This window comes from Erithacus rubecula (genome assembly GCF_903797595.1).
Source record: "Erithacus rubecula genome assembly, chromosome: 3".
Lineage (NCBI taxonomy): Eukaryota > Metazoa > Chordata > Aves > Passeriformes > Muscicapidae > Erithacus > Erithacus rubecula.
The window spans coordinates 79,873,221-79,893,245 of NC_136689.1; the positions used below are offsets into that span (position 1 = coordinate 79,873,221).

Consider the following 20,025-nt stretch of genomic DNA (forward strand, 5'->3'; position numbering starts at 1 on the left):
GTGCCGGGCTGGCGGGAGGCGGCTGGGCCGGGCATCCCGCAGCCCGCCCGGGAACAGCGAGCGGCTCTCCTCGTTTGTCGGCGGCGGATCCCGCTGCTCCCGGTGAGAGCCGCGCTCCGGTCCGGGGATGGCGGGGTGCCCGCCGTGTCTCCCGCCCCCGGCGGCCGGGGATGGGCAGGGAAGGGGGCGGCGGGCACAGGCGGCCGAGCGCTCCTTTCGGCGCTGCCCGGAGCCGGGGGAGCGCTCCGCCAGCAGCCAGGGGAAATGGATTTTTCAGCGACTTCGTCTGGACTGTGGGCTTCCTTCAAAAATGACGGATGGAAGGGGGAAATGAGAAGTGGCAATTATAGTGGATTCTGCGTGGGTTTAAAGTCTGAGGATGTTGACGCTTAGATGAGAAATTAGGAGGAAATTTTTCACTGTGAGGATGGTGAGACGCTGAAACAGGCTGCCCAGAGAAGTTGTGGATGCCCCATCCCTGGTAGTGTTAAAGGACAGGATGGAGCTCTGAGCAGTCTGGTCTAGTGAAAGGTGCTCCTGCCCATGGCAGAAGGGTTGGAACCAGGTGATCTTTAGGCTTCCTTCCAACTTAAACCATTCTAGGATGTGCACGGACCTTAAAACAGGCTGCACTCTTCCTTTATCTGAGTCCTGCTGGGAGCACATTATTGTTCAATGTCAGTTTTAACTTTGGCTGAGGGAGACTGCAAAAACTTTTGGCATGTCTGTAAAAATTTCCGTTTGGTTAGACAGCGTGAGAGTTTTGTGGTTTTACATTAACTGGTTGCTTGTCAGCTACTAGCTGTTTGCTGTCAGGGTCTGCCAAGGGAAAGCTGCTTTATGCTCGCTCCTTCCTTCAATTCCTGCCAAGACACTTCCAGTTGGATGCTCTTGGTGTGGGGAGGGGGGAGGAGGGGGGATATGCCGGACCTTTGGACTGTCAGAACCTTGTTCTCAGCTTTTTGAAGTGTATCGTCTGTGATTACTTAGGGAATCAGAACCAAAAACACTTAAAAATCGCATGGATGCTTAGTATTGTGAACAAAAGCTGAATGAATATCGGTGGTTTATTTGCAGCGATTTTTCTTCTTTCTATGTAAAAATCACTTTGCTGTTTCTTCTTCATAGCTTCCTCTTTATCAGGACTCATGGCACTGTAGGAAGAAATGATGTATTTTTTTTTTAATGTATGTGATATAATGGTGCTGCCCAGTAGTAGCTGACTATACTTCGTACCACTGTAAGGAAGTATGGTTGGTTATAAATGCTGATTTTATACTTCACCTCCTTGGCCATAGATGGTTGTATACATTTAGTATACCTAGTACACCTAAAGTTTGGGTCTACTTAATAAAGGTTGGTATTTTAAATGAAGAAAACTAATTTCCCTTATAAATTTTAATACATTTCCATTATTCAGGGCTTTTAACAGGCAGGTCTCTTGTTTATTCTGTTAGGTTGTGCACTTCATTAGAAATTCACACATGATGTAATTCTGTTGAAAGACTGATTTCTTTCAGTTTCCTTGTGCTGTCATCCTGGGGTTTTTAATGATCACAGTCCTGTCTCTGTCATAATCTACGTGCTGTCAGGCCCTTCATAAGGAGGGTAGAGCAAACTTTATGATTCAATACTTCTCATAAGGGCATTCCCAGAAAGTACCAGCTTCAGCACGTAGCCTTAGTCACTTCTGAAAATAATAACAAATTAATCATTTTATAATTATAATTCTGTCCTCAGACCAGCATGAAAGACTCAGTGATACATTTGCCTATTTAAATGTAAAGAAGAATGCAGAAAGGAGAAGGTTTTGTATATAGGTTAAGGTAATGGATCAGAAAAAATATATTCAGGATAGATGGTAAACTGGAGAGCTGTGGCTTTTTGAAGTCATGTTTCAGTTTCATGTTCCTTGCTTCATGCTGGAGAAAGAAGTGCTCTTAAGGTCAGTAGGAGGAGTTTAATGAGGAGGATATTATGAGTAAGATGCTTCCTGGACTCAGGTTTCAGGCATTTGACAGCTAGAACTGAGCTTTGGAGACCTTCTGGAGCCAAAGGTGGAAGGGGACTGAAGTCTGTTTGGCAGCCACTGTTGGTGTGAGAGGTATGGAGGAAGAGGGCCAGTTAGTTAGCAATGAGACTTGCCTCTCTGTGGCTGGTGGACCTGCAGCTGTTCCTACCACAGAACAGAGGTAGTGGTGAGGTGGGGGTTACAATGGCAAGGGGTTAATTTGGGCTTGAGGGCTTTGAAAGTGGTGATGCTCAGCTGTAAAATTGTAAATGCTCATTTTTCTCCTTTTGCTATGCTTATAAAAGCTGTAGTTTGGCTGGATTTTTTGGGGAATTTAATATTCATGGTAGTTATCATCAATACAGAAGGTATCTCTCTGATAATGCTTCCAGCTTTACTGATGAGACTATTCTGATGCACTTACTTTTTTTTTTTTTTTTTTTTTTTTTTTTTTTTTTTTTTTTTTTTTTAAATATAATTCTAGGTTTAAAACACACATGGCTCCTGGTTCTTCAAATGAGAAGAAAACAGATGATGGACAGGCTTCAAAGTAAGATTGAGAAATTAATTCTTTTTTCCAAGTTTGCACTTAAACTTCCTCTCCAAACTCATTACACACTCATTTCGTTTAAGATAAAGTTTATGATAGTATCCAGTAGCAGCTCTTTTGGCAACTGGAAGCTTTATTGCTTTACCACACCTATACAGAGGACTTTGCTGGCTAGCCATTTGGACTTCTCTCAACAGTGAATTTTTCAAAGCATGGTGATGTTTTTATTTATTTTACATTAATCCAATGAGTTGCTGAAATGTAGACTTCCATTGCTACTTCAAGAGTTCAAACAAATTTTTCAGTGTGTTTCTCTAATCTTTACTTTAAGCTTATTTTACTAAAACCTGCTACATGACTGTTCAGTGTTTGGATTCATATTTTACTTACACCCTTAGAAGTGCTACCCTTGTAGGTGCTTTACTTTAGGGAAGTAAATTTTCTGCTCCTGAGCTTTGCATGTCAAGGATTTTTATCAAGCAAACTTTGCCTCTCCTGTAAATCCATGGCATTGGTCCTATGTACACATAACAATATGCTAGTTTTTATTGCTCATTTTACCCCGGGGTCCAAGTCTACAATCAGATGTGCAGTTACACTGAGTGAGTTGATAACAGCCCCTCACTGTGTTGAGGCAGTGAATCAGGGAGTGCTGTTGGTGGGATGTGAGATGAAAAGGGTGGAATATAGCTTCTGACAAGGAAGGAGGCTGTGTTTTTGCCAGGCATGAGGACAGTGGTGTTGGCATATACCACATGAATCACATGAATTTCCTTGCACTTTTAATAGAGGCCTCGCCTTTTCCTGATTATTTCCTGGAGAGAAGCTATTATTGCCAGTGCTCTCATAAAGAAGGAAATATTTTTTTTTTTTGCTTGCCTGAGGATAGATTGTAAAATAATTTCAAATTATATCCTATCCTATTTGTATGTGACGACCATTCCAATGGACATCAGCGCAGCCATTGGATCTGCATTAGTGAGTGACCCAGTAAATAAATGCAGAGTTCCACAAAACTGAACAGGAAGAATTCAGAGGAGGCAGCCTGGAAATTCTGCTAATATGAGCTGGTGAACTCTTAGGTTGTTTATGTCTTCATGGCGGGCCATAAACCTGCTCTTTAGTTCTCCCAAAGTCAAACAGGCCTCTTGGAAAGAAGAACAAAGACAGCTAAAACCTTTGGTTCCATCTCAGGCAGAATTTGTATGAAGACGGGCTAATGGGGCCCATGGGAGATGGAAGGGAATTCCTACTGAAGTGGTGAATGGACTGGCTGCCTGGGTGGGCAGCTCCTGCAGTTGCTGAAGGTGATGGTTTGCAGTGGGCAGAGACAGATAGGGTAGGTTGGGATGACACCCTTTTCCTTGGTCATGAAGCTGGAACTGGATAACTGATGATGATGGAGAGAGACCATCAAGAACAGAAGAAATTTCTGTATTCAGAATATCTTGGTTGTTACTATTTGCTTTCTGAGGAATGTTTCAGTGACCTCAGCATGGACATCTTGGCCACTGTAGGCTTCCTTCATCCTGCACAGGCAGATAAGGTGTAGGAACTATGGGAAAGCACTGCCTTTCGTAGAGGCATTAGAAGGCAGACAAGATAACTTAATGACCTAGACCATCTAAAATAGTGTTAAACACCTCTGTTTAAGCTTCAGAGTTGCTCCTGAGTTGTCCTAATGATTTTTTGAATGAAGAGGTGAACTCTTATTTGTCTCCTCTGACAAAGTAGTTTGAATTTGCTGAGCCATGCTGCGCCTCCACTGAGCTTTCATTAAGCTATTAAGTCATCTTCTTGTGTCTGGAAGCTATTTACTGCTTGATTCCATCTCTCAGAAATTGCTTTGAAGTACTGGCCAGTGTTCTGCTTAAGCTTATACATATTGAGTCTTTCCTACCTGTTTCAATTGAACTTAAAACATCAAGCACAGAAGGCAGACGTTTTCTAAATCATTCGGCTTGTTTAGTTAGTTCTCTATTGAATTTTCCATGAAGGTGATCCCACAGGCCAAGTTGTTCAGGTTTCTCTCCTTGTCCTGTAGTTTCCTGTCTCTTCAGACAGATTAGCTTTTATTTTTCTTTTGAGATGTATCCTTTCTTTACAAGAAGCACTTAGGAAGAAGTGAATTGTTTTTACCTCTTCCTCTCTTCTCTTTTTCTTGAATTTTTTTCCCACTTCTATGGTTTTCTCCTTGCTTCAGATTTCCACTTTTCTCTTTCTTTTTTCAGATCCTCTGTGCCTTTGTTATCAGTTTCATGCCATGTTTTTTTTTTTTTTTTTCCATTCTGTCTATATGACAGAGTGAGACAAATTGCCAGAAATCTAGTTTATGTTTGTCCATAAAGCCCAAATCATCCTGTCCTTCTCAGATGTCTGGCAGAGTTTCAGACACAGCAGAGATCAGGTTTGCTTTTCAGCTTTGCTATAGCTTGCCTCTGTAATATGGTGGGCTATTGAATTTTCCCTGGTCCTTCTCCCGTTGTTCTGCTCACCATAAAGACCCACTATGGTTCCCAGCTTTAATACTGTTTAAGATAAAGGTTGCACTATTGCAAATGCATCCAAACATCTGCGCATTTCTTCAGAAATTTCTGTGTGATGAATGGAATGTGAAGTGTCATATGTGATATAAGATGTAAAGCAGTTATGAAATTTAGGGTTTCTTTGATAAAAGGCACAAGGAACCAAAATAAGGCAATGTAGGCATTTGTACGTGTGTCATTTCCCAACTCTTGACTGCTTGACTTTGAAGAATTGCCATCTGTTTAATGTAGGGGTTTGTATATATTCTATATGTTTCACAATGCTGCTATCTTGACAGAGAAAATTTTGTTCATCTCTGCAACCCTCACCTGGAGAAAATGAAAGAAGACATCCTGTACCATTTTGCTCTTGGGACTGGTACCCATGATTTTCCAACATTGTTTGGGGATGTGAAGGTAAGATGCTTTGCTTCATTCAGCAAGCCTGAGCTTTTCTGAAGAAGGTGAAAATGCAGCTGTCTTCAGAATAAGAGTATATGTGTCAGCCTACCAGTGATTGAGGAGTACATGCAAAAGGGGAAAAATTTTGTGGGTTCATGTCACTTTTGGTATCCAACAGAGCTGGCAATAATTGTTTTTGACTGCCTCTTTTCATCCAGTAAAAAGGCAAATGCCGTAGGCTCTATTCAGATGCAACTTCTGTTTGTTGGGTCTTCATGTCAATATTTGTCTTTCATTAGTTTATGCAGCACGAAGGCATTTGAGTGCTGTATAGACAGCTGAGGCTTTTCTCCATCATTCCTCTTCATGGCATTTTAGAATGATTATGAGAAGCACCATATCTGGGGCTAAATCCGTGCTAGCTGAGGGCGTTTGTATGCTCATGTTGTTCTTTGCACATTGTCTGACAAACGGAATCACAAAATTGCTTTTGTTTCACCGGGCTCTGTCAGTTTGTGTGCGTTGGAGGAAGCCCTTCCCGGATGAAAGCTTTTATTGCCTACATAGCAGAGGAGCTGGGGCTGGGGAGCCCTGGCTGTGACCACCCCAACATCTGCGCGGGCACCGACCGCTACGCCATGTACAAAGTGGGGCCCGTCCTGTCCGTCAGCGTAAGTACTTCCCCTGTCTGACACTGTTCAGTTTTGATGCTGTCCAAGGCAGAAAATTTCAATGCATGTTTCTTTTAAATACATCACAGTCTGAATCAGGCTGCTCCAAAGAGCGCAGAATTAAGGATTCCTTTTTAGCCCTTTTTGTAAGAGGAAAATCTCCAATACCTTTGCTCCTTCTTACATCCTTTTTCCTCAGTGCACCACTGATGACTTGCAGGAATGGCCTTATATATTTTTTAAACAGTTCCTCATCCCTGTTCTGTGCCCTGAAAAATGGGGGAAAAATTCACTTGGTGTATGTGGGTATTGGAAAAAATGTCTGTATCACACCCCAAGCTATGTATCTGTCAAATGTGCTTAAGAGTAGCATTCCATGGGACTGGTGCTACCAACCCATATATGCATTTTAAAGAAATTTGTAGCTTTAATTTGTAAATGGAATTATATACTTCAATTGCAATTGCAAAACCGTAGTATTATTTTGCACCCTTTCTTGGGAGCTGTAATTATCACAATATTGTGCAAGCTAATGTGGACTTATATTTGCTGAATGTCAAGACTAAACCACAGTGTCTGTGCTTTGAAAAAAAAATAGCTTAACTATTCACTAGCACTTAAAGTTGGTGAAAAATCAGAGTGGGGTTTTCTTGTGTTTAGGAAGTGATGAAGTGCATTAGTCAGCTATTGGGAAAGGACACTCTATACTTTTGAGAATGTAAATGTCCTGTAATTCATGATTTTTAGAAATTCTGTATTTCATCCACAAGTCTGCCAAAGCTAGTGGGAGTCTATTTGTAGGTCCTCTCAGTATCCTTCTGAAGGCCCAGAGGTTGGGGGTTTTGTGAGAGTGAGTTAGGTGGCATTTGGGAAAAGAATATCTGGCAGCAGATAATGTCCAGCTGCTTCTTCCATCTATATTTTGGGTAGCCTATGTGAATGTGGAATATTAATTTATGTTTCCTTTTCAGCACGGTATGGGCATTCCTTCTATTTCAATCATGCTGCACGAGCTGATCAAACTGTTGTATCATGCCAAGTGTTCTGACATAACCATCATTCGCATCGGCACCTCTGGTGGAATAGGTATTTCCCCTCTGGATTTTATTTCTCTCTGTAAACCAAATATCCTTGCAGGTGTCTAAAGCATCTCTCTGCATGTAAGATATGTCAGAACAGTTTTCCACAGGAGATGCATAATTTTTCTTCTGTAATTTTGAAAATAAAGGCAACATCTGCTTTTGCATAGGGAAAATCCACTTAAAGATCTGACAATGTGAGAAGGACATTCCTGTCCTATAGGGAAAATGCAAGAAAGAAGTGAAAAAAGAAAAATTTCATTCTTTCAGAAATTATTTGTAATAATAAACTGAAGCAGCTAGACATGGACAAAAAATTCTCTTAGAGGATTCAGAAGCAAAATTGCCACCTTTAAAAGAAGCAGGGTTGGGTCAAGATGTGTTTTATGTGTCTGGAAACCACGTTAACTGCCTTGTGAAGATATATGTATTTCCTTGTGCTGCAGGTCTGGAGCCAGGCTCAGTGGTTATAACTAGGCAGTCTGTAGATGCCACCTTCAAACCCCAGTTGGAGCAGGTTGTTCTGGGAAAGACAGTAATTCGCAGCACTAACCTGGATGAGCAGCTGGCTAAGGAGCTGATGCAGTGCAGTGCAGAAATCGGTCAGTTCAATACAGTCATTGGAAACACCATGTGCACTTTGGATTTCTATGAAGGTAAGCCTGGTGATAGACTAGCAGAAGAGTATTGGTAAGCAGCAAAAGATAAATATTGTATAATGTATTAGCATTAAGCTTCCAGTTCACTAACAGAACGCATTCCCTACTCTGGCTTGTCTCACAAATCTCAACCTGTTTTTCATCTATGTAAAATCAAGCTTTGCATTTAGCAGTTTGCTGTATCAAACTTTTAATTTTGTGGAGATTTCTCCCCAGCTTTGATAGATCCTCTGAAGTACATACAGTCTATCATACACTTCTCATGTACCTGTCAGGTATATTTGTCACAAAATTTCTGTAATTTATTGAAACATACTAGGGGCTTAGAGGAGTGGGAGTTACTTGTGACTTGGTTAGGGTTGGTTTTCGTTTCACTGGTTAAGTACCTAAAGTAAATATTTCCTGAAAAAAGTGTTGGAACTTGTTTCAGTTTGAGCAAAGCAGTGATCAGACAACCAAAGATAATATTTTGTTGAATTGTGTCAGTGCTGCTATGTAGGAAACCTGCAAGGCCTATTTTGGATAAACATATAGGCAATCAGGTGCATTTCTGATCTCCCAAATCTAGGTGTTCATTCAGAAACACCTTTCAAACCTTGTGAGAACAGACTGTGAGTGGCACCTGATCCCATTTTCTCTGTCTGTTGCTGAGTAGGTAACAAATTATCTTCATTGTACTGCTCCAGCTTGGGCAGAAGCTCACTCAGTCAGCTCAGGCATCTCAGGCACCAGCCACAGGTGCAAGCAACACTAAAAAAGTGTCAGGGATGTTTTCAACTCATACAGCAAAAGCTGAGAACAGGATTGAGGACATTAATTTAAGAGTACATCTGCCAAATCCAAGAAGATACTGAGTAAAATACAGTGTAATTCAACTCTGCAGTACTTAACTTGTCTTAACGCTGCTGTCTTGTCTGTAGGTGATATTCTTGAATAATTTGAGTAAAAATTTTCTCAAAGTTTAAAATAATATTAGCTAGTTAGCTTAAGAGACTGTAAATCTCTTATCTTGGAAAGTCTGTAAGTAATAAAATACTCATTCTTTTAAGGTAGAAACAGGATAGCATTTTTAAGCCTTTTTTTTTTTTTTAGACAGTGATTAACCGTATTAAAAATTAAAACCATATTAAAAATTTCCACAAAATTCCACAAAATTTCTTGTGGAATTTTGCTACTTGTACATATGGGAATGCACTATGTACATTTTTTTGTTTATGAATTTGATAATTGAAGTTGAAGAAGACTAATTAAATTACCATGATTCAACATTATAAAGAATGCAAATAGTATGTATACATTCCAGCAGTAGCTAAGAATCACTTTATCCTGTTTGTCTTGTGCACAGAAATAAAGAGTAGCAGTAAAAGCTGAACAGTGTATGGGGGAAACTGTAATAACTGGGTGTTTTCAAAACTGAATTTGCTCAGAATGACGTGATCACTCTGAAATTACTTTCTAGGACAGGGCAGGTTGGATGGTGCAATCTGCTTATATGATGAAGAAGAAAAACTGCAATACTTGAAGAATGCTTATGAGTCTGGTGTCAGAAACATTGAGATGGAGTCTTCTGTATTTGCTGCAATGTGTAATCTCAGTGGTGTCAAAGGTAAATTAACTTAGTCACTTCATCCAGGCTGTAGGAAATTTTCTGTATTGCAGGGGGTGTGTGGCTAAAAATTGCAAAGGAATGGTAACATACCTTCTGCACATATACATATATAAAGGATATTTGTGTCAGTTGTGTCACAATTTATCATAGTTCCTCATGCAGTTTTTACACAGTTTGCTTCTGTCATTTGCTATTCCAGCCCATGGCAACCATGTAAATCATTAAAATACCTAATTGCCCTGTGGCATTAATTTGTTTTCTCCAGTTAGCTTTTGAAATTTACAGAAAACAACTGCTTAGTTTGAGCAATCAGGTGATTCTCAGATCTTTGTATATGTAACTATACTCAGTTTCTATACTTTCGTATCAAATGGAATGTATAATTATTTTTTATAAACTTAAGACTATGATTCTTGAAAAGTTGAGGATTTTTAGTAGCATCATGAATAAACCACTTCAAATCATAAAATGAGTTAATTTTTTTATGCATGCTAAGTAAAAAGGGGCAATTACAAATAATGTAATTATTTATAATTACCTTTATAATAGTGTCTTTCTTTTTATCATATTGTCTTCTCTCACTTTACTTATAAAGGAATGTAATGATTTAAGACCCATATGTTTCTCAAACTCCTTTAAGCTTGAGGAGGTCAAAATGATGAAATATAAACCAAAAGGCCAATGGTTATATCGAACACACTCAGTTCTTACAGTCCTGAAAGGGATTAAAAGCCAGTACTATCCCTGAGCAATTCAGGAGACCTTTTGCTGTCTCTGCTTTGTAGATCTGTAATGTGTATTTACTGTTTGTGCTCTGCAAATTGCCACTGGCAGAAACCCCAGACAGAGCAGAGTTATAGGGCTGAGTGATAGACCTGAGCATGGATGAAAGGAGGGGTTTTGCCTTTGGGGCTCTGATTACTGAAAGGCAGCTTATGAACCTGAGATGATCCTTGGGGTCCTCCTGTGCTTGCTGTGTTCCTTGTCCATGATTGTGGAAGCAGTTTATCTGCTGCTTCCTGAGGAATGGCACCTACAGCACAGGCACTCAGGGGAGGGCTGTAACTGGCTCTGCTAGGACAGTGTGTCAGGTCACTTCCTATCAGTCATGTCCTGGGTCCTTGTGAAATATGCTTCCTATCAAGGGAAACAAAAGAATTCTGTTATAACAATAAGTGTCCACAGCTGCCTAAGAGCTCTGGCTTTATCAGTGCAGTAAACAGTTCTCTTAAACTGTTTCTACCTTGCATCATCCACAGCATCCTAGCATCTCACTCTTTTTTGGGCTTTGTTTTATCTTGTATTTCTGTTCTTTTAGTGGCTTGTTCAAATGTTTATGCTTTTGGACTGGAAAATGCACGAGTGTCATTCCTAACTAATGCTGTCTTTTAATTTCTAGCTGCAGTAGTGTGTGTCACTCTTCTGAATCGGCTGGAAGGGGACCAAATCACCAGCTCACATGATGTCCTTGTGGAGTACCAGCAGAGGCCACAGAAATTAGTGGGATATTTCATTAAGAAAAGTCTTGGGAAAGTATGAAATATCCATCTCATGTTTTAGAGAAGGAGAAGGCTTTTGTACAGATGCAGTCATGGTTGTGACTTCTGTGCATTACAGGTCTTTTACCTCAGAATAACTTACAGCATTCCGTGTGTCAGTGGAAATTAATCATTTATGTCACTGTTCTTTGGGAACTGAATGTGCTGAATGGACTTCAGTTAAGTTCTGTTTAGTTATGCATTGCTGGATATAAAACTCACTTTTCTGTGAATTGAAAAGTGGATCTGTTATGAAGGACAAGCCTGTGATAATACATGACAAAGCTTTATTTATGCCTGCTGTAAAAGAAAAGCTAGACAGAAAATCAAACTTTATTGCCAAGTACATACATACCAGGAAATTAACTTAAAAATTTGAATAATTGTTGTTATAAAAAAATTATGTAACTTATAATAACCTTGTTGCTTCACTTGTAAAGAAAACTTAAAGTGAATGCAGGTTGTTTTTTTGCAGACTTTGACAAATAAACAATACTATTTTCATATATTAAAATTTCATGAAATTGCAAAGTGTGGGACTGAAATTTCTAAGCATTAAGGTCTTGACACTGAGCTGTTGAATATCTGTACTGCCAAGACACTGATCCAGCAATATTTTATCTAAAGTGTTGAATCAATACCCAGGAAGTATTAATGCATTAAGTAATTTTCCATTGAAGCACTAGCAATCTTTTGCTGAAGCAAGACTCCTGCTTATGAAGAGGAACTGAAGGCATTCTGGAGATGCACATGTTCACATGCCTATATTACAGTAGCCCTTTTTTACTCCCATGCTTCGAATTTGTTTTTTTTTTTTTTTTTTTTTTTTTTTTTTAATTGGTATTCATCTCCATTTTCAGGATGTAGCACTCACTGTTGCAAGGGTTCCCAGTTCTTCTGAAGTACTGGAGTATACCTCTTAGTGGCACATGACACCAAAACCCTTTCTGCAAGTCCAGTTTTTTCCACTGACAATGGCCTAAAGTGTTTTTGCTTTTTTTTTTTTTTTTTTTAATCATACTCCTTCCTTCTTTGTTACTATGGTTTGAATGTAAATATGTGGTCAGTTAAAGAAAATGTGTTTATCCGTTTTTCTTTTTTTCTTCTTTTTTATTTTCCTTCTCTCTACAGCAGTGGGGGAGGGTCCAGTCCTAGCAGGGGTCACAGGTCAAAAACTCTGAATAAGTTCTCACAGAGCTGTTGTGGCTGACCCAGCAAAACGAGATTTTCTTTGTGGGGACTGTAGCCTGCAATGCTGTTAACAAACACAAGCATTAGAACTGTAAAAGGATGATGTTAGTAGTAGGCACAGTCACCAAGTGACAGAGACTGGAAGCAACGTGATGAAAACATTAAAAAAGGAAGGGTGACTCATGAACAGAAAACTGCCAGTGAGGATCAGCCTCCTTAAATTTGATGATTTTTTTCAGCTGGAAAACATATTAGTAACTTTTAGAAAGTTGCAATCTAGCCTTCTTTTAATTTTAAACCCACATTTTCTCATTTATGCTCAGGATATGCAGTGAAGGTAAATTTTCTGAGAATTTTTTTTTCCCCTAAACTTAAGGGAAGGGGAGAGGTGGGAATTGGGAATGGCTCCACATCTCATTTGAACTGTTTCTCCTTTATTTAAAAAAAAAATAAAAGAAATCTGTGTTTAATTACACCTGGTGCTTACCTAGGCATTGTGTGAAGTCTGTGAGGTCCTTTGGGAAACATGCAACAAAACACATATTTTCTTTTCAATATCCTGCTCTTAAAACAGTAACAAGGACATAAAAATGAGATCTCTTCAGTGAGTTCTGCACTCTGTGGTGAAAGAAGTCTTACACCAAACCAGTATGGGTTTGGAGGAGACTGTTTGCTGTTGTATAAGAAATACTTAATAAAAAGTACCTAAAAAGAAAAAAACATTCTTAACCTAGAAAACAAACACCTAATGTGATTCTTTGAAGCTCTGGGAGAACATTACTACAGCTGTCCTGGAGGTATGAAACTAAAATGATGTGATTTGTCATTTCAAAGGAAGGACCGAATTAATCTGGAAACTTGTTGAGAAGAATTCCTCGAATTATTTTAACAGTATGTGCTGTCAAATGAAACAAAAAAACTTTTACATTTACAGTCAAATAATGTAGGCACTTCTATTCTGAGAACTAATATGAAAAATCTTATGTGCTAGATGCTAAAATATAAATGGTTTTGTGGCCTGGCCAAGCTGGAGCTAAGGGTGAGGCAGCTATTCTGTTAAATCAACAGCCAAGACCCTGGCAGGGATCTCTGAAAGATAAACCATTCACCTTCTGCCTGTTTATCCTTCCTCCTCCTGCTCCTTAGGACACTGTACATTTCTTTCTGCTAGAAGATTTACTTCTTTGTTTCCCACCAGATGGAGTGAAGTGGCATATGAAAGCTTAAAATTAGAAGCCAAAGGATTCCAAGTAACCTTCTGTTTCTGCTCTTCCCCATCCTCTGATGCTGTACTCCTGATGCAAGAGGCCACTCTACAGACACATCTGACATGCAATAGAATACCTTTCCTAACTTCAGAGGAAACTTGTTAGAGTGTTACCCTGATAAGAACAATTGTATTTTCCCTTCTGACTACAACTGGACAGAGAGATAAAGAAATGAGTCACTTGTGTGCATCCGGCTGAGAAGTTGCCTTCCTCTAAGTTTTATGGAGTGTTATACAATATTTACAGGTTTTAAATGCAAAACAACTGTTCAGTTTTTGCCAGTCTCATTCTTTCTGTAGACCATGAGTCAGGATTTGGACTGGTGATATTTTAATAAACATATATGATGTTACATATATGTTTAATATTACATCATTCAATGTCACCAAGCAGATTTGCAAATCCTGCAAACTCCAGAAACCAATTTCAAACCAAGGGCCTGCTGTGGCTCTCTGTGCCATCCTGAACCTAGCAAAATACTATAAAATCCATTTAATCCAGGGATCAGAAGGGATAAAAGCAAAGAAGGAAGGCAGAAGATATGAACAGAGTGCAAGAAGAAAGGGAGAAAAAAGTGGTTCCTACCAATGGTTTGTTCTATGATTCATGGTGTTCTGGCCTGCTACAATTTTGTTAAAGAAATGGTTGAGATCATGATGAAGAAAAGGTATAATGCAATGGTTTTACATTTGCAAGAGACTGAAAAAGAGCAGTAACTCAGATAGTGACTTGAAGGATTTTTATTTTTGGCATCTTAATATATTTCAGAGAAGGATTTTCTTTAATGAAAGGTGTGAGAAATCCTGAAAAGGAGCATTTTGGAATGACCTATGTCCAGAAATGGTTAGGCAACAAATGTTTTAATGTCCTTTAATAAACAAGTGAAATAATTTGATAATGTCAGTATTTCTTGAAAATATATAGATGTAATAAGCAACATATATTTTTAATGTTCTTCATTATAAAGGATTTTTCAGTGCATTGTGTAACAGAGCTGGATTTTTTTCAAGTCGGGATCTCAATATATACTCCTAAATAATGTTTATATGGTTGAATAAGGGATATTTTAAATTTCTATTGACAAGACAGATAAAAGAAAAGCAGAGCAGCAAATGTGCTTTGGTGATTGGATCTGCATGCTAAAACTGAAGTATAGGCAAAGTATTGTATTTTGATGATAGTATTATGGTTTGCTAGAAGATGTTGAGGTTTGTTTTCCTTGAAAGTTTCTCAGTCTTTGAGTGACTAAAAATAATACTTTATCTTTCTAAAAAATTAACATTTAATATTCCTAAAATAATTGCTATTTAATATTATACTCCAGAGTATGGATTAAATTACAAGTCCAAAAAGTCCTCTGCTGAAGAGAAAGGAGATCAGTGAACAGAAAAATATTAAATCTGAAACTCTGTGGTACACTAATAGAAGAAAGAATAATGCTGACAGGTACAATGCTTTTACTTGGGCCACAAACAAAGTGAAGCAGCAGCAAAAGACAGACAAGAGCTGTTTTTACATGACACATGAGCTTGATTCCAGATGCTTCTTGCTGGCTCTGAGCTTGTATCTGTGGGAAAATATTCAATTTCCTATCAGTCTGTCATTTTACGAGAGTAAACTTCCTAGAACTCCCCAGAAGCTCAAACAAACTACCACCTCCTTGGGACATTGGGTCTGTTTTGTTGGTTTAACACATAGCTGCATTTCAATCAGCCCCATTATTTGACCTTGCCCACAACTAACATTTTTCATCTGGCCCTAACTTTGCACACAAGAAGCGTCTCCCAGGAAAGATGCTACTAATTGGTGTCATCCTGCAGGCACTTTGTCTGAACACAGGGCTGGCCCACGTAAATATTTACAAGTAGTACTCCTATTAATGTTAAAAGGAAAGCCTTGTGATCACTTAATAAAACTTGTGGAGGAAGTAGTGGGTGGTGATAGGAAAATAGGTTAGTTTGCCAGATTCCCAGCCATATTCTCACATGATTTGATTGCATTCCTGTCTATACCAAACAGTATTGTTGGCTCTGGGGCTTTAACCTGTTTAACATATAAAATTGTGATTCTTTGAAAGTGCTTGCCAGCCTACTCTAATTACATTGCATTAAAACTGTAGGCTAGACGTGGCGTGTTGATGGTATGATATTATAAAAGCAGCCAAGTTTTAAAACCAGAGCTGGATGCTGGCAGGAGGTTTTCTGCTTTTTCAACCCCAGTGATTTTGGATAACTTGTATATCATAAAAGTAAAGTTTTAAGTTAAAACTAAGGCAAAGACTGCTGAAGCTAAGCAGAAGCAACAAAGGGCAGATCACTTTGTCTTGTCCTTACTCAAAGACCCAATTCTGAGCCTGTTTTTTTTTTTTTCCATTCCAGAAGGAGTGAGTGGAGCACATGATGAAATCCATGGCTTTCTAATTTGCCCTGCAATTCACAAGATGTTGCTGTTGACTACAGCCACTTGGACAAGGAGACCTGAAAGCATTTAGTTAATATAGTTATTACCAGTTGTTTGTAGTGAAATAATTATATAGTTAATATAGATATTTAAGGTTGGTACTTGCACAGGGTACTACTTGATGCTGTCCTGATGAAACCTAGGGATTCAAAAGAGCTTCCAGGATGGCAGCAATATAGCTGATACATCTGTCCAAAAATATTCATTATTCCTTTGATTTTCCTGGTTCTGTGCTTTTTTTTCATATTAAAATGTCTTCTGTGCCAAAGGTTTGGCTTGGGGGTGATGGTTTGATTTAATAATTCTCATATTTTTATGACATTCAACATAATACAATCAAGCTCATACAATCTGTGTCTTCTGAATTACTTTTAGAAGTAATTTCCCAGAATGTCACTGCAGCGATTGTTCTTGGTGGAATGTTCAAGGGATATCTTTTACTTTCCTAAATTTCATTCTAGATAAACCAGGTCTGCTACTGGAGGACACCAAACTACACAAGAATGAATTTCTATAGGAAGTGAGAGACTTCTCTAATGAAGTAAGAGATAGATGAAGTCAACATAACTTGATGGTGAAAGGTGTTTGTGTATTGTGTGTCTTATATAGTAAAATGGGGATTCAGTAGTTCATTAGTAGTTCATTAGTATTAGTAGTTAATTGCATGCAAAATAGTTGGTTCCTGTTACCATGAAGATAGAATGCCACACTAATGAGAATGTAACTATATAGAGCATAATAAATTAACACATCACAGTTGGATGAGTAGAGATTTTGTGGACTGATTTGTTCAAAATAATTTGGTGAGTGGTTCCTGAGAGCTGCTTTAGCTCACACACTGACAGACAGGAACTGTCTTCTATATCAGTTGCTTTGATAAGTAACTGCTTGTAATTCATTATGCTGAGTGATTTATAATTTCCTGCAAATCACATTCTACAGATTCTGCTCCCTGGCTTTCTAGAATGGATGTGTGATCCCACACATGTCAACAATTAACTGTACTTAAATTTCAGTTTCTGAAAAATATTTGTTAAAAAATGCACACTTCTGCTGTGCTCAGGATCTGCATCACTGCTATCTCAGAAGGTCACCTTTGATCCTAGAAAGGAAAATGACTGCCCATACTCTGAAACAGCAGGGATTTTAGCAGTGCTTGACTAAAAGTAGAAGTGCCATCCAAGTGTGAAGTGGAGCTCCTTGGTAAGGTATTAGTTATTCCTGACTCAAAGATATGTGTGTGCATTCAGGTAAACATTAAACTGTTTAGTTTTTTAGTATGTCCTGAGGACTTTCACATTTCTATTTTAAGTAAATGATTACTGCATTAATTTTTCAGTCTCAGAGAACATAAAAGGAAATCCCACTATATTTGAGAAGTGAAGGTGTTTTGCTAGTTGTGTTCTCCCATGACTTAATCCATGAGTTCTGCTCTTTGGAAGGCATTTTGACCAATATGTAAAATTGACCAATTCATGACACCTACCTTATCTATTTTTTCTCTATTCCTTGAACCATGGAAAAGGTAAAAATTAAAAAAGAAATTTGCACCATTTGAAATACAGCCATTTTAAACAGACTAATAAATCAGTTTCCCAGGTAGTGGAATAACTAAGTTTACAATATGCTCTGAAGGGCCAAAACTGCTGCTGGGTGACCCAAATCCAAAGCCTGGGAAAGGGAAGCTAAGTCACTCAACACCAGCTGATCCTCATCCCATAGAAACTGGCACAACTAATTAGACCTGCAGATATGCAGATGTTCATTGCAGAAGTAGCAGATTTATTAACTTTTTAAATTGCTGCCTTGGCTTAAATCTAATGAAAGTTGGATTCCTCTTTGATGACTTCCAAGAAGTTTTTATATTTTGGGGGATTTTACTCTTAATGGGGAAAAATTGCTGCGAATGTTAAGATGTGTCTTTCATTCAATAGGAATACATTTTTAGAAAGTGCAATGATGCAATTTACTCAGCAATAACAAGAAATAAAGAATATTTGTTCAGACATCATGCTATCCTATGTGTGTGTGTGTGAATTATGACTCAGATTCTAGGTGGTTTGAATTACCCTATATAATGGCTGTATTATGTGTCTCTGTGACCACAGAGAGAGCTTTTGAGGATCAGATTCTTGGGCAATTCATTTGTGTAGAGCAAAAAAGCAGAAAGTTTACTCCTCTGCTCACAGTGTCATTCCTGGTGGGTAGGGTGGTCATCCTCTGCACCACCAGATTCCTGCTGAATCTCCCACTGGCTCTGCTACCACAGGTCTGCACATGCTCCCCTTCTGCACAAGGAATTGCTCTCCCACCTCCTTGCTGAAGGAGCTGCTGCTGTAAGACCGACTGTCATCCCAGGAGAAATGTAACAATTAATTAAGAGTTTATTGTTGTTGGAATAGTCCCCCTCTATGTAGGTAAAGGAGAATGAAATGTCAAATACACACCCTCAACAAGAGAAAATTCAGCAGCCATATGTTGGGACCACTACAGTCTTAGGTATGTATTTATAAGGATATTCTAGAAGCATACTGACATTTTTAGGGCTATGTGGTGAAACAGTGTGATTTTCCTATTTATTTTCCTACTATTATTCTTTTATTTAAAAAATAAACACATCTGCTAACAGACAGAAACACAGTGACAAAAAGTCACAAAACTTCAGAAAAGACAAATATGTGTTACATATTCTTCCCCCCCCCCCCGCCAATTTTTTTGCATTCATTTTTGTTCCAGAAAAGTAGAAACAAGTGCAGAATGTATGCTGTGGAGGAAAGCAGCCTGAAGGCATTTCTATAAACCCATCCCCTTACTGTTCATTGCACTGAGAAGAAAAACAGAAAGATGAGATTCCTCAACGAAAGCAAAATGAGAGGCAGAAACATAATCTCATCTTTTCTCAGGAAGCAGGAAAATCTCTTGCACTATTCACTAGTGCTGGAATCCATCAGCTTCTGAATAATACGTTTGGACTGCTTGGTGAGATGACTCTGAGTTAGAAGCCCTAAGAAGCCACTCTGCAAGTGGATGAAGGAAAGAAAAGAAGATATGGGGCACGCTGTACACCAATTCAAGGCTCTCTTTTGGAAAAATTGGCTCTGCCGTGTGAGGCAACCGGTGAGTGCCTGGAAATGATTAAAAAGGAATATTTAAAAATTTTTAGTGTCTGTTGGAAAGAGTGTGTGTCTTGATTTTCTATTTTCACTGCAGATTGTTAGGGACGGGCTGTCTGCAAGTGGTTCTTGTTTTGCCTTTTGTCACCTAATTGTTAAAAACACAAGTAGAGAACAACATGCTGTTAGTTCTAAAATGGCTGAATACAGCAATGCTCCCCAATTTGCAAATGAGACAAATCTCATAAAAGTTTTGAAGAACCACTGCTTTTCTTTTAATTAACATTAGATACTAGTGATGCTGGTAAGCAGTGGCAAGGGAGAAAACCCTTTTCTTCATATAACAGGTGCTTATAGGTAATATAAGAAAGCTTGCATGATTGTGATCAAAGTCTAGATAGAGGGAATGTGTTGTGTATTATAATTGTATAAACTTCTAATTTTCCTTTCTTATCTGCTCTCCAAAGCCTTATTTAATCTTATAAATTCCAATATGCAAAAAAATGTGGCAGCTACTTCAACAGACATCAAAATTAAAGTTATGAAAATTAGATATGTCTTTCCCCTTTTCTATGATTGAAATGATTTTCTAGTGTAGAAGGAAGCAAATTTTCTCAAGTGAGAGAACATTTTTGCAGGGAAAAAAACGTCACTTCAGTTAATAGTTTCACACTAGGGGATCTGTAGTGAAGCATTTTGGCTGCTTTGGATAGGATTATTTCAATTAAATAAACACACAGCTTTCAGTTTCAGAAATATTTGCCCTCAATAAAATTGTGATTTAGAGAGGAATTTATTCCTCAAATTAATGAAAGTGATGTTTACTGATATAAAATATAGTTTTAGGGGAAGGTTGCTGTTGGTGGTATTCTTCTCCATGCCTGAACAGTCCTGTATGTTCAATTGGTGTGCATCAAGTGGCTTCTCTGTATCTCCTGATTTCCTGCAT

At 38.5% G+C, this 20,025-nt stretch overlaps 2 protein-coding genes across 5 annotated transcripts in view; both read left to right on the top strand.

Annotated features, from left to right (window-relative positions):
- Positions 1-14,555, top strand: UPP1 (uridine phosphorylase 1). Of its 4 annotated transcripts, none has more exons than XM_079299486.1 (8): positions 1-102; positions 2,496-2,561; positions 5,386-5,503; positions 6,001-6,159; positions 7,131-7,245; positions 7,685-7,894; positions 9,357-9,503; positions 10,906-14,555. In XM_079299486.1, exons 2-8 carry the CDS (start codon positions 2,509-2,511, stop codon positions 11,043-11,045), a joined length of 942 nt encoding a protein of 313 aa, XP_079155612.1. In that variant the 5' UTR covers positions 1-102; positions 2,496-2,508; the 3' UTR covers positions 11,046-14,555. The 4 variants fall into 4 exon arrangements, with proteins under 4 accessions (XP_079155612.1, XP_079155611.1, XP_079155614.1 ...); XM_079299485.1 differs by lacking the exon at positions 1-102 and adding an exon at positions 303-337 and having other exon boundaries at positions 10,906-11,841; XM_079299487.1 differs by lacking the exon at positions 1-102 and adding an exon at positions 1,996-2,104 and having other exon boundaries at positions 10,906-11,841.
- A 4,456-nt stretch (positions 14,556-19,011) lies between these two features.
- ABCA13 (ATP binding cassette subfamily A member 13) overlaps positions 19,012-20,025 on the top strand; it is a gene marked incomplete at its 5' end in the record, with an annotated part of 166,003 nt that continues 164,989 nt past the window's right edge. Inside the window, one exon of the mRNA XM_079299367.1 lies at positions 19,012-19,080. Coding sequence (XP_079155493.1) covers positions 19,012-19,080 — 69 coding nt within the window. The remainder of the gene's footprint in view (positions 19,081-20,025) is intronic.

Bases quoted from the DNA above. Each gene is read 5' to 3' on its own strand.
- UPP1 (XM_079299485.1), top strand. From the start codon at position 318: ATGGAAGGGGGAAATGAGAA. The intron at 7,246-7,684 runs GTATTTCCCCTC...CTTGTGCTGCAG, and splicing joins CGGCACCTCTGGTGGAATAG to GTCTGGAGCCAGGCTCAGTG. The intron at 9,504-10,905 runs GTAAATTAACTT...TTTAATTTCTAG, and splicing joins TAATCTCAGTGGTGTCAAAG to CTGCAGTAGTGTGTGTCACT.